Below are 12,581 nucleotides of genomic sequence, written 5' to 3' on the forward strand. Positions count from 1 at the left end.
GATACAATTAAGTGGAAATGGGGAAGTAAATGATTTACCAAGAAAAAAATAATCCGTTAGAGTTTACTTGAATTTGGAGAGGTCCCTCCTTCAGGGAAGAAAATGCAATTGGGGAGAGTTAAATAGGAACTTTGAAAATAATAGTAATATTTTATTTCTAAAACTTTATAACTTTAAGGCAAGTGCCTCAGTGTTCCTTTTATTTTTTATTAAAATATATGTGTAGTTAGAATATATCTTAAGAGGAACAGTTTTTTAAAAAATGAAACAAAATAGAGGATTAACAAAACCAAACACTATTATTTGAAAGTACAGACCAACCTGCTACAATTGCGCAAGTGAAAAATAGAAAAAGTATAGATAAAACAATATTAGGAATAAAAACAGACATATTTATGGAGAGGACAGATGTTTTAAAAACTATATAATAATATTTATATATTATTCCAGTTAATCTGAAAAGAGACAAATAGGCAATTTTCTACAAGGTACAAATTGCCAACTTTGACTTGAGAAAGTGTACAAATTCCAAATAGACTTATAAAGACACTGAATTAGAAGCCAAATGTCTCCATTTACAGACACCCTCATATCCATCAAGCCTAGACCCGTGTGATAGGTGAATTCTTCCATAAATATATGGAACAGATAATCTCTACCTTTTACAAATTGTTTCAAAGAATAGGGGAAAAAAAAACAAACAAACTGGAACTCTCTAACTCATTTTAGGAAGATGGTATGAAGAAAAAGTAGAAGCCTGATCTCTCTTACGGTCATGTATTTTAAATATTAAAATAAATGGCAGCCAACCAGACCAGTAATGTATTTTTAAAACATAAAGACCTGTTTATGGAATTTCAGTTCTATTCCATTCATCTGTATGTTTATCCTTATGCTAGTACCACTTGGCCTTGATTATTGTATTTTTGTAATAAGTTTTGAAATTGGGAAAATTTTCAACTTTGTTCTTTTTCAAGTAAATTTGGGTATTTCAGTGCCCTGCATTTTCTCAAGGATTGATTTTCAATTTCTGCAAAAAAACTATTTGGGATTTTGACAGGGAGTGCCTTGAATCTGCCAGATGAATTTTGGGAATATGTGTTTTGATCTATGAAGATGGATTTTCTATTGTAAATGAAATTGTTTGCTTACTTTTGTTTCAGATTCTTTTCATTGCTAGTGGGCAGGAATGCAATCAGTTTTTGTATGTTAACCTTGTATTCTGCAACCTTGCTGAAACCATTTATTATTTCTGATAGTCTTTTAGTGGATTCCTTAGGATTTTCTATGTGTAATACAAGATCATATTATTTGAAAATAGAAAATATTTTGCTTCTTCTTTCCCAATCTGGATGCCTTTTATTGTGTGTGTGTGTGTGTGTGTGTGTGTGTGTGTGTGTGGCGTGTGCATAACTGCCCTGGCTGAAAGCTAGAAACTCCAGTACAATGTTGAATAGAAGTGGTAAGAGCAGGCATCACTGTCTTGCTCCTTAAGTCAGAGGAAAGCTTTCAGTCTTATTCTGTTAATCATGATGCTTTTCTTAGATGCTCTTTATCATGTCGAGCAACTTCTCTTCTATTCCTAGTTTGTTGAAAATTTTTAATTGTAAATCAGTGTTGGATTTTGTCAATTGCTTGCACCTATTGAGATGATCATATGGCTTTGTTCTTAATTCTTTAAAAAAAAATTCTTTACTGAGGTGAAATGGACACACAAAAAGCTGTGCATATTCAAAGCACACCACTCAATGAGCTTGGAGATAGGTATGTAGCTGCAAGATCATCACGCTCTATGCCATAAGCATATCCATTACCTCCAAGTTTTCTCTAGCCTTCTTCACTTATTGTTATTATTTTATTTTGGTAAGAACACTTAAGTTTTATCCTCTTAGCAAAAATTTTAGTATACAATACAGTGTTATTAACTGTAGGCACTATGTTATACGGTAAATTTCTAGGACTTATTTTGCATATCTAAAACTTTGTTCTCTATTCTATACTGTATTAATGTGACCATTTTTTCTCTTAGGTTTTCAGTTTTGCTTGTGAAGCCTGCAAAAAGGAGATATTTAATATACCTTCCAAACTAGAGGCAGACAAATTGATTGGCAGAGGTGAGCACTTTCCAAACAATGTTTTAAAAAGAGAAATGTAATTTACTTATGCTGGAAAGGGCATATTATCCAATCTTTGCCTTTGGAATTAGCCTGAATGTATATATAATTAGATATAATTCAAGATATGTTAAAATATATGTTCTGTTCTTTATAACTCTATAGAATTCTGTCATAGATTCTAAGGCAAGTGTTCTAATCCACACTTTTGTAGTCATTTATGTTTTAACAGTAAAAATTATGTAAATAATTATATGTAGAATGTAGCCCTTTCATTACTCTAGGATTCCAAGCATTTGAGAGACATAGGTAAGGAGCTCAGGAAGTAGGAGCAGAATTTTTATCAATGCTATGGCTGCAGTGGGAAATATTACATGGTGAGCTGTTCCTTTCAAAATTGGGTTTGATCAGTCATTTGTCCATTGAGAAGTTGGGGAACCTCAAACTTTCCCAACAGCTGGGCAGCTCTGTTCAGGTGGAATTTCTCCATGGTACCGGGAATACTGGAGGAAATTATCATGATTTTGTTGAGAGATAAAGCTTGTCCCAGAGATACCAAATTCACTTTTTCAAAAAGTGTCCATTCCTGGGAAGGAAGTAAAGAAAGGATGTAAAGAAAAGTCAGGGGTGTTCCTCCAGGGAAATGGACCAGAGGTTATCACTCTGGTAAAAATGTGAACAGAAGGGAAATATGTCATCACGTCTAAAGATATTTAGTTTTCTTTTTTTTTTTTTTTGACTTAACATTTCCATCTGTGACAGATTTGAATTAAAGTGAAAACACTGCACATGGGTAACATATGAATTCTTTGAGAGGATATTACTTAAGTGGGTATTAGCCTATCAGTGTGGTTTCTGTTAAGGCAGATAGTGGAAGAATGGGATGCATTTGATACTTTTAGATATAATACTGAAACACTGGTATGAGACTTGTATTTTATAACTTTGCACTTGGGAAAATTCCCATGAGAGAAGAATTTCAGAGTTTCAGTAGGAAGCCCCGCAAAGAGCAACAACACAAAGAGAACCATGGTCCCCAAGGGGAGTTGGTGAGGTTGGGGTGAAGCAGGAAGAATTTAAAGATTTTTCTTATTTGACTATTTGCCAAACTCATATACTCTGTCATTCTTTGGGTTCATGTGTATCATTTCTGGCTGGAGAGAGGTGTATCTTAGAAGACTTACTATATTGTTAAGAAAAACTCTTCTGTTTGTTTATCCAGGTGTGTGTGGGAGTGTGTAGTTCAGCTTTGTCATGATTGCAACATGCATGTGTCTTCAATAGGAAGATCATTTTCATAAGCCTTTTAGAAGAATATAAAAGTTTTAAGTATCTTATTTAAACAAATATGCAATCCAGAATTATAATTTTTAACAGAAAAAGAATGATCACTTAAAAAAAATACGTGTAAAGAGGCTGGTTAAGATATTTGCTAAATGCAGACTGATTGGTTCATTTCATTCCACTTCCGGGTTTTGAGAAGATTGTATACATTATTAGAACATTTTTTCCCCCTTTTCTGCATGTGTTTCATACTTTACAATTTGAAAATTCTTACTTGCAGTTAATCTGAAAGAATGCCTCAGGTCTGTAGACCACATCCAGTCCGGTGATCCTGATTTCAGAGTTCTAGAAGATGGGTCAGTATACACAGCCCACGCTGTTGTATTGTCTGATGAGAAAAGATCTTTCACCATACGGCTCTCTGACACAAAGAAACAGACACAGAAAGAGATTCTTGTGCTCCTGGAATATCAGAAGAAGGTATTCAAAGTCCATTGATATTTTTAGGCGTGTTTTTCTTCTCATTTAAATGCTCTCATTAAAAATTGCAAAGAAGACAAAGGATAAATAAGATTTATTTTCCTCTACTTTTCTTCCCCCGTTTGCTTTTCTTTCCTCCCGTTTGCCTTTTCTCCCTCCTCTTCTCTTCTTGACATTGGTTAGAGTGCTCAGGGCTGGTGCACTGGGAAGACCCAAAGGGATGGGATAGAGAGGGAAGCGGGAGGGGGGATCGGGAAGGGGAACACATGTAAATCCATGGCTGATTCATGTCAATGTATGGCAAAAACCACTACAATATTGTAAAGTAATTAGCCTCCAACTAATAAAAATAAATGGGAAAAAAAATTTAAAGACATTGGTTAGACATTGACTTTGGATCTGGCTTTATTAAATCTAATGGCACCTCTCTGTGAAGGCTTCTTTCAGCTCCAAAGTCTACTTGCTTTTGCCTGCCTGTGTCAGTTTGGTAATCCCTCTATTGTAGCATTGGTAATTTTTTATTAGTGCAAACAACCTATCCAAAGTTGCTTAAGGGTATGAGTCAATCCCTTTTGTTACCTCTGTTACTGCTCAGTTACCCCTGACCCAGAGTCAAAAGGTGCATGTTAAATTAAGACCAAGTGCAGTAGTTCCCGGTGAATAAGGGGTTGATTTCAAGTGCCACCGTCATTCTGATGTTAAAATAAGATGGAAATCCTGTAGTATGTATGTGTCTGAATGGTATCAGCCATCACCCAGTGATTAGTCACTATAGTTCTAGATTCTACAGCAAGAGGAAGGCCATAATGAATTACAACTAATCAGTGTGAAGTGTATTATATTAATGAAAAAGTCATTTAAGTTATTAAATGCCTGCTTAGCACTTTAATAATTGCCTAATGTATTATTAATTAATTCTCAGGAAATACTGCATCTTCGTTACTATACCATGAAATGAAATGGAAATCATTAAAAACTCCAATAGGACTTTCAACAATGATGGAAATGTTCTATAATCTGTACTGTGTGATATGGTCACCCAGCATTAATTAATTAATGACTACTAATAATTATCATGTGACTAGTGCAACTGAAGGATGGAATATGTATTTTACTTAATTCTAATTAACTTAAAATGGTCACATGTGGCTTGTAGCTTCCATATTGGACAGTGCAGTTAGAGTGTTCAGGCAGTGAAGAAAATGCATGATCTCACTCTGGTTCACCTGAGAGTATGAGTTTTTAGCAGAAAGAACAAGTAAGAGCTGTCTATAGATTGTTAGAAAGAGGATGCGTTCTCTGTTTCATTTTGAGACAGAACAGAAAGAACTGAGAGTACAGTGATGATTTTCCTAATCTGAAAGTTTGGTCAGGATTAACATAGAAATATATGCAAAGTGAAATTCTTTGGTTCATGAAAGCTTTCAAGTCTGGTTACATTTTTTTTAACCTAATTCAGAGAAGATTGTATTATCTAGTCTTTAGGTTCAGCATGGACATTCTGGAGACTGGTCCATCTACTGTTTTACAATGAAGTAGGCTGTGATGCTTTTTGTTTAAAATTGCTAATTGTCTTTCTCTCGATTCAGGTATTGAGGAAAAGACACACTAAAGAAATTGTTCTCAGGCGTTCCAAAAGGAGATGGGCGCCTATTCCCTGCTCAATGCAGGAGAATTCCCTGGGACCTTTCCCCTTGTTCCTTCAACAGGTAGGTTTTCCATTCTTTCTGACTGGGATTGCTTTGGCTCCAAGAGTCTGTTTTGTTCAGGTTTTAATAACTCTTGAAATGTTTAAAAATCAACAGATTTGAAGATATTCATGGAGAGTAAAATCACTAAAAAGCTAATAATAAGAAAAACTAGAAAATCACTAAAAATTGATAATTATAATATGATAAAGAGTCTATAGCCATTAAATGATCTTTATTAGTTTATTCTTTCATTTAGTAGCTGGCTACTGAGCACCTACTCTGTCCTGTGGAAGACACCACTCTAAGTACTGAAGCTAGAAATAACATTTAGTCATCTGGGCTTCTTAGGTATTGCTAGTGGTAAAGAAACTGCCTGCCAATGCAGGAGAGTTAAGAGATGTGGGTTTGATCCTTGGGTTGGGAAGATCTCCTTCTTCAGGAGATGGGCATGGCAACCCATTCCAGTATTCTTGCCTGGAGAATTCCATGGACAGAGGAGCCTGGTGGGCTATAGTCCATAGGGTCGCACAGAGTTGGACGTGACTGAAGTGACCTAGCATAGCATGGCCTTTGCTCTCATGACCTTTCCTGGTGGCTCAGACAGTAAAGAATCTGTCTGCAGTGTAGGAGACATGGGTTTGATCCATGGGTCAGGGAGATGAATTGGAGAATGGAATGGCTACCTACTCCAGTATCCTTGCTTGGAGAATCCCATGGACAGAGGAACTTGGAGGGCTACAGTGCATGGGGTTGCAAAGAGTTGTATATGACCAAGTGACTAACACTTGCTCTCATGTAGTATATTAATCTAGTGGGGAAGATAGAAGTGGGCAGATGATTGTAACATTGAGTGATGAGTGCTGAGATGGGAATGGATTGGAGTGATCTGAGAATTCATGAGGTGAGCACCATGCCCTGAGATGACATGTGGTAAAAAACAAAAAAAGACTTAGAAGGGAAGCAACTAAGCTCAGTGCTGAAGGATGGGAGAGTGTCATGCAGGTTAATTGTTGCAGAAGAAGAAAGAGGGACAGAGGTGAAAGTAAGCATGGTTCCTCATAGGAGCTCTCAAGAGCTTAGTCTTCCTGTGTATGATGGGAGTGGAACAGGGAGATGGGGCAGAAAGGCGGGTAGGGTCCAACCGGAATGGACCACGTGTGCTCTGCTGGGTAGTTTAACTTTTCCCTAAAAACAAGTCTTTTTAAAGCAGGTTCAGATTTACTTTACATAAATGAAAATAAATAATAAATATGCAATGAAAATAATGACTGAGGCAGAGCTATGGTGTGGAGCTTACCTTTTTCCTTTAAATTTCTATTACTCTGGTCAGTGTTGAATGCTAATGGTGCCACCTTTGTCCTACTATTTACGTTTTTAACTATGCTTCCAGTGTCTTTCCTGCTTGTAGAAAACTCTATGCATGCTATCCCTTTGTTTCTTCTTTTAGGTAATTGTACTTTAAGCACTGATGAGGCCTATTAAGAAATTGATTTCTGATTACCAAAGTTATACTGATCAGAGGTAATCATGGCCTTAGTACTGTTAAACCAGTCACCAGTCCTCATTTCCTTGATGGGTGTGTCCATTTGACTTAGCCGACCTCTCCCTCTCCTCTTTCAGGACAACATTCACACAGTTTTCCAGTTACTTTGCTGGCCACTCCCTCTTAGTATATCTTGCTGGTTCATCCTCACTCCCACTTCCCCCTATTCCCCACCAGCCCAATCCCTCAGTCTTAAACTTTGGAGAGCTCACCTATGAACCTTGTCTCATGTTTATTTATATTCATGTTCTCAGTGATGTCATTGCTTTAAGCTTCTCATTGCTCCAGCTTCATTGCTTTAAGTACTTTTTATACACTGGAAACTTAAAACGTCGTATCTCTAGCCCAAAATGCCTAATTAAGATTTCCACCTGGACGTTAAGTAGACATGTCAAACTTCACATATAAAAATCAAGCATTTGGATTTTCTTATAAAAAATGTCCTCCCATCTCAATTAATGGCAGCTCCATCCTTTCAGTTGTTACCACAGTAGAGTCTGTTTGGTAAGGTTTTATTGTAGAGAGCATACTTCTCTTTAAGAAATTAATACACTGGAATTTACTGCGTTCATGCCAAGTCGCTTCAGTTGTGTCCCACTCTGTGTGACCCAATGGACTGTAGCCTGCCAGGCTCCTCTGTCCATGGGATTCTCAGGCAAGAATACTGGAGTGGGTTGCCATTTCCTTCTCCAGATGAAATAGATGTTGAGCCCCAATTTACCATATCCAACCATTCTTTATAATTAAAAATCTAATTATTAAATTTATTACTTAATTATTATGTTTATTATTTAATTCCTTTATTATTATAGGATAATAATGTGAAGACTTCAGTCTTCAGCTAATCCATTGCCAAAACCTGCTGGCTGTATCTTCAAATTCTATCCAGAATCTAACTGCTTTTCACAACTGCTGCTGCTGCCATGCTAGTCTAACAAGCAATTCTCTCTCCTGAATTCTTAGAGTAACTTTTTTTTTAGCAGTAACTTTTAAATGGCCTTCTTGTTTCTTCCCTTTCTTCTCACCCAAGCCTAATCTTAACAGAACAGCAAGAATTAGCTTTCTAAAATATAAATTGGATATTGTTTAGTCGCTCAGTCGTGTCTGACTGACTCTGTGAGATGCTGTGGACTATCACCCTCCAAGCTCCTCTGTCCATGAGATTTCCCAGGCAAGAATACTAGAGTGGGTTGCCGTTTTCTTCTCCAGGGAATCTTCCTGTCCCAGGGGTGGAACTTGCATCTCCTGCATTGGCAGGGGGTTTCTTTGCCACTGAGCCACCAGAACTCCATAAATTGGATATTACTCTTATCTGAATTCTCCAATGGCTCTCAGTCTGATTCCAAGAAAAAGCCAACATCCTTGGACTCTCTTATATGCAATGGCCCTGTTACTGCCTTCATCGTCATCTATGACTTTCTTTTCCTTTAATCCTCTTTACTTCAATCACAATGCCCTCCTTGAACACTCCAGACATAACCCTGGTCTGATCACTTTGCACTTCCTGTTTCCTCTGCCAGAAAGAGTCTTCTCTGTTTATTGTCATTCTTTTCAGTTTTGTTAATTCATCTCCCTAAGAAACATTCCAATTGACATTCCTTTCATCAGGATATGAGAATCCCTGTTTGCCTCATCCCTGCCTACAATGGGTAGTATTGTTTTTTTTTCTACCTTTGCCAAATCACTAGATGGGAAACTATGCCTTTTTGTTTTCAATTAGGTTTTCTTTGGTTACTATTTATGTTGAACATTGTTGTTATTAAATTTGGGAGCTTTTAAAAAATCTTTGCCAAATTATCATAGTTTGTTACCATTTGGCATGTTGATGAAGTGACAAAGGTGATTATTCTTAAAATAATCTTTTTAAAATTAAAAATGTAAACATATAAGTTGTATGTAAAAAAACAGCATTTTAATGAAAATTTTTTTACATATGTTTTTTCCTTTTAGGTTCAATCTGATGCTGCACAGAACTATACCATCTTCTACTCCATAAGTGGGCGTGGAGTTGACAAAGAGCCTTTAAATTTGTTTTTCATAGAAAGAGACACTGGAAATCTGTATTGTACCCGGCCTGTGGATCGTGAAGAATATGATGTTTTTGATGTAGGAGCTTTACTGATATACATGACTTTTAAGTGTTTAAACTATGTTTCTTCTGTTACTCCATCTACTCTTTCCTGTCTTCTGCACTCTCTTTTTAGAGGGCATCTTAAAGACAAAGGAAATAGATTGTATAATATTTTGGAATGCTTGGTCTGCTCTTTATCTCAACTTCTGTTAGATAAGCCTAAAATGAAGCCAAGAAATTTAATTGCATTTGGATGTAATTTCCAGCAAATTTCCAGAAGTTAGTTTTGCTTCTGAGGTTTTCCTTCTCTCTCTGGTCATGGTCCTTTCTCCTCTCTTTAGGACATGGCCACAATTGATTGGAAGAGTCTTCTTCCAATGTCCCTCTTTTGCTCCTTTTTTTTTTTCTTTCTTGGTCTTCAGCATGTATGATTATCTGATGATATCTGAGAACTACATAATGTAGCAAAAGTGGGAAGCCCAAACAAGGCACAATAAATCAGTATACTGATAAGGATGCGCTTACATCAAAGGGGAATAAGTCACTTAATTTTCAGTGTAATAATTCAGACAATTTTCAGCATGATGTGATAAATGCTCTGGGGTTATGTAATTATTCCTGTGGTTCAGGGGAGCTGATTCTCCATAGAAAAGAGGGCTTCTCTTCCTAAAAGAAAAAGGAAGAGATGCTGGGTAAGTAAAACATGACTGATGGTCCCCACGGGACACTTTACTTTTGGCTGGAAATTTTTCACCTCAGTGTTGTAATCACACGCTGAAGAGAAATATATTCTATTTGACTTTGCACTGCTTTTGGTTAACCAGGAACACAGAAGTAAATGTAGAGGTTTTGTGAGAAAACCTCTTACAAATATGTGATCTATGAGGTATAATAATAAAGGGGCTTAATAGTGACAAAATTTGATAATCTTTACTTTATTTAGATGACGTAGTTGGGATTTTCCCCACTGCAGTGAAGTGGCTTGTTTCTCCCTATATGATTTTATGATTATGGAGAGAATAAGGACTATAATCCACCCTGCTACATTCACATTTAATTCCTTAGTCCAGTGGCCTGAGTATTCTCTGACACGCTGTATTCTGACCTAGGTTTTATTTGAAGTGTAGCCACTTCTATCAAACATGGAATACTTTGAACTATATTATTAATAGTTAAAGTCTTTCTACCTTCAATGCTTTGATAACTAAAGAAGTATTAAATAGAAATTTTTGGAATGACTTATTACTGAAAAGATTTTCAGAGAAGGTAGTAGATAAAGTGTAGTATTCTTGCTGGAATCTTTCAAAATGGACTGTTGAGTTTGTTTTTCACTGTTTTACAGCTGATTGCCTATGCATCAACTGCAGACGGATATTCAGCAGACTTCCCTCTTCCACTGCCCATCAGAGTGGAGGATGAAAATGACAACCATCCTATTTTCACAGAAGCAATTTATAATTTTGAAGTTCCAGAAAGCAGTAGAATTGGTAAGACGACATTGAAGAGCACAATATGCTCTGTTAAATGTTTATATACATCGTTTGAGATATTGAGTTTTTACTCAATGCCAGATCATTGGGCTCATATCTACTTAGTTGGATACATATGATCCCATCAGATTCAATCAATGTGTAATTTACAAGGTGTTATAGGAATTTGATATTATAGGCTTCCTAGGTTGCTCAGTGGTAACGAATTCACCTGCCAAGCAGAAGATATGAGTTCGATCCCTGGGTCAGGAAGATGCCCTAGAGAAGGAAATGGTATCCCATTCCAAGATTCTTGCCAGGAAATTCTCATTGACAGAGAGCCATGGGATTGCAAAAAAGTCGGAAATGACTTAGGGACTAAACAACAACAACAACATAGGAATTTGTGGGGTTGCTGGTATACCAATGAATTATAAAGGCAGATAACAGTTATTCAAGCTTTGTACCATATTTCGCTTTTATACTTTATTTCATTTTATTATTATGTGGGTTTATCATTATCCTCAGCTCCAAAGGAAGATATGCAGTGTAGACTATAATAAAACTAAAATCAGTATAGATATTTTTATTAGGTTTTATGTAGGAAGGTGTTGAATGACATCCACTGAGTATACAATTTTTTAAGCTCTTATTTATCTCTTATCTTTAAAGTACTGTTTTACTACTCCCAATTTAGAGTGAATACTGAAATAACTTTAAAGAAACTTGCATTACATGTTCTCCATCCTAAACACTTGCTCTCACTTGAGGAAAAACCAGTGTTTCACTTTAGTTGGCCCTTAAATGTGGCATTCTTGATGTCTTCTAGACTTGAAATATGGAAAATTGTTGTTTGTGTATTTGTTGTTGCTTGATTGTGTTCGATTCTGTGATTCTTTGGACTGTAGCCTGCAAGGCTCCTCTGTTCATGGGATTCCCCAGGCAAAAATACTGGAATGGGTTGCCATTTCCTCCTCCTGGGGATCTTCCTGACTCAGGGATCGAACCCACATCTCCTGTGTCTCCTGCATTGCAGGCAGATTCCTTATTGCTGAGCCAGCAGAGAATTACCTCTTGCAATAAAGTTGAAAGGAAGTGAGCTGAACCATAAAGGATGACTTTGCTAACTTGCTTATTAAAGTTTCTAGTATAGTTATTTACATTTTCACTGGCTTCTTATAGCTGCTCTTTCTTTTTATATTTTGCTTTGATAATTTGGTGTTATAGATGTTAACCTCCTTAGTACTCACATGGTACAATTAAAAATATTAAAATTAGTTGGTTTGGAGTTTAAGAAGCCTAGTTTTTGAATCCGGGTCAGTTATTGTTTCACTATGAGAACTCATTGAAGTTCCTTTGAGTCCTCTGATCTATAAAATGAGTTTAATTATGTTAGATGACTTAAAATGTTTTTAACCTCATAAGTCTATGATTTTGTTACATTTTTCTATTTTCAAAGAGGGATGATTGGTCTTAGATTCTTCCTTGGACATTCTCTCTCTTTGGTAGTAACAGAGAAAAGTCAAGGACAAACATTTTGATGCCCAGATTAACCCAGGGTGCTTTAAGTATCTCACACCAGTAGGTTCAGACCCGTTAAAACTGTGATAGTCTGAAGGTGTTTCTTGAATTTAGCTCACACACAGATGCTTTGGGCAAAGGATGCTCCACTAATAGTGAAGTATAGCACTTGTGGAAAAGAATTTCCAAGTCAATATTTTAGGATGATTTTATATAATAAGTAAAGGTGTTCTATATCCAGAGAATTAAAATAGTGTTTATGTCTTCCTGTCAGTGAAATTGCAGAAAGAAAATGTATGTCTTATAAAGCTTATAAATAGTTTTCTATGAGAAGATAATTTATTTTCTTATAATAAGATTATTACTTCATGTCTTCATATTGATCCACTGCAAAAATCTTTTTGTTAG

General features: G+C 36.2%; 1 protein-coding gene across 2 annotated transcripts in view; it reads left to right on the forward strand.

Moving 5' to 3' along the window:
* Nucleotides 1-12,581, forward strand: part of DSC3 (desmocollin 3) — a 53,282-nt gene that overhangs the window by 5,581 nt on the left and 35,120 nt on the right. For both annotated transcript variants that reach the window (XM_061130842.1, XM_061130843.1), the window contains exons 2-6: nt 2,030-2,114; nt 3,679-3,878; nt 5,468-5,587; nt 9,063-9,218; nt 10,526-10,670. In XM_061130842.1, coding sequence (XP_060986825.1) covers nt 2,030-2,114; nt 3,679-3,878; nt 5,468-5,587; nt 9,063-9,218; nt 10,526-10,670 — 706 coding nt within the window. The remainder of the gene's footprint in view (nt 1-2,029; nt 2,115-3,678; nt 3,879-5,467; nt 5,588-9,062; nt 9,219-10,525; nt 10,671-12,581) is intronic.

This window comes from Dama dama, chromosome 27, assembly GCF_033118175.1.
Source record: "Dama dama isolate Ldn47 chromosome 27, ASM3311817v1, whole genome shotgun sequence".
In the NCBI taxonomy this organism is placed as follows: Eukaryota; Metazoa; Chordata; class Mammalia; order Artiodactyla; family Cervidae; genus Dama; species Dama dama.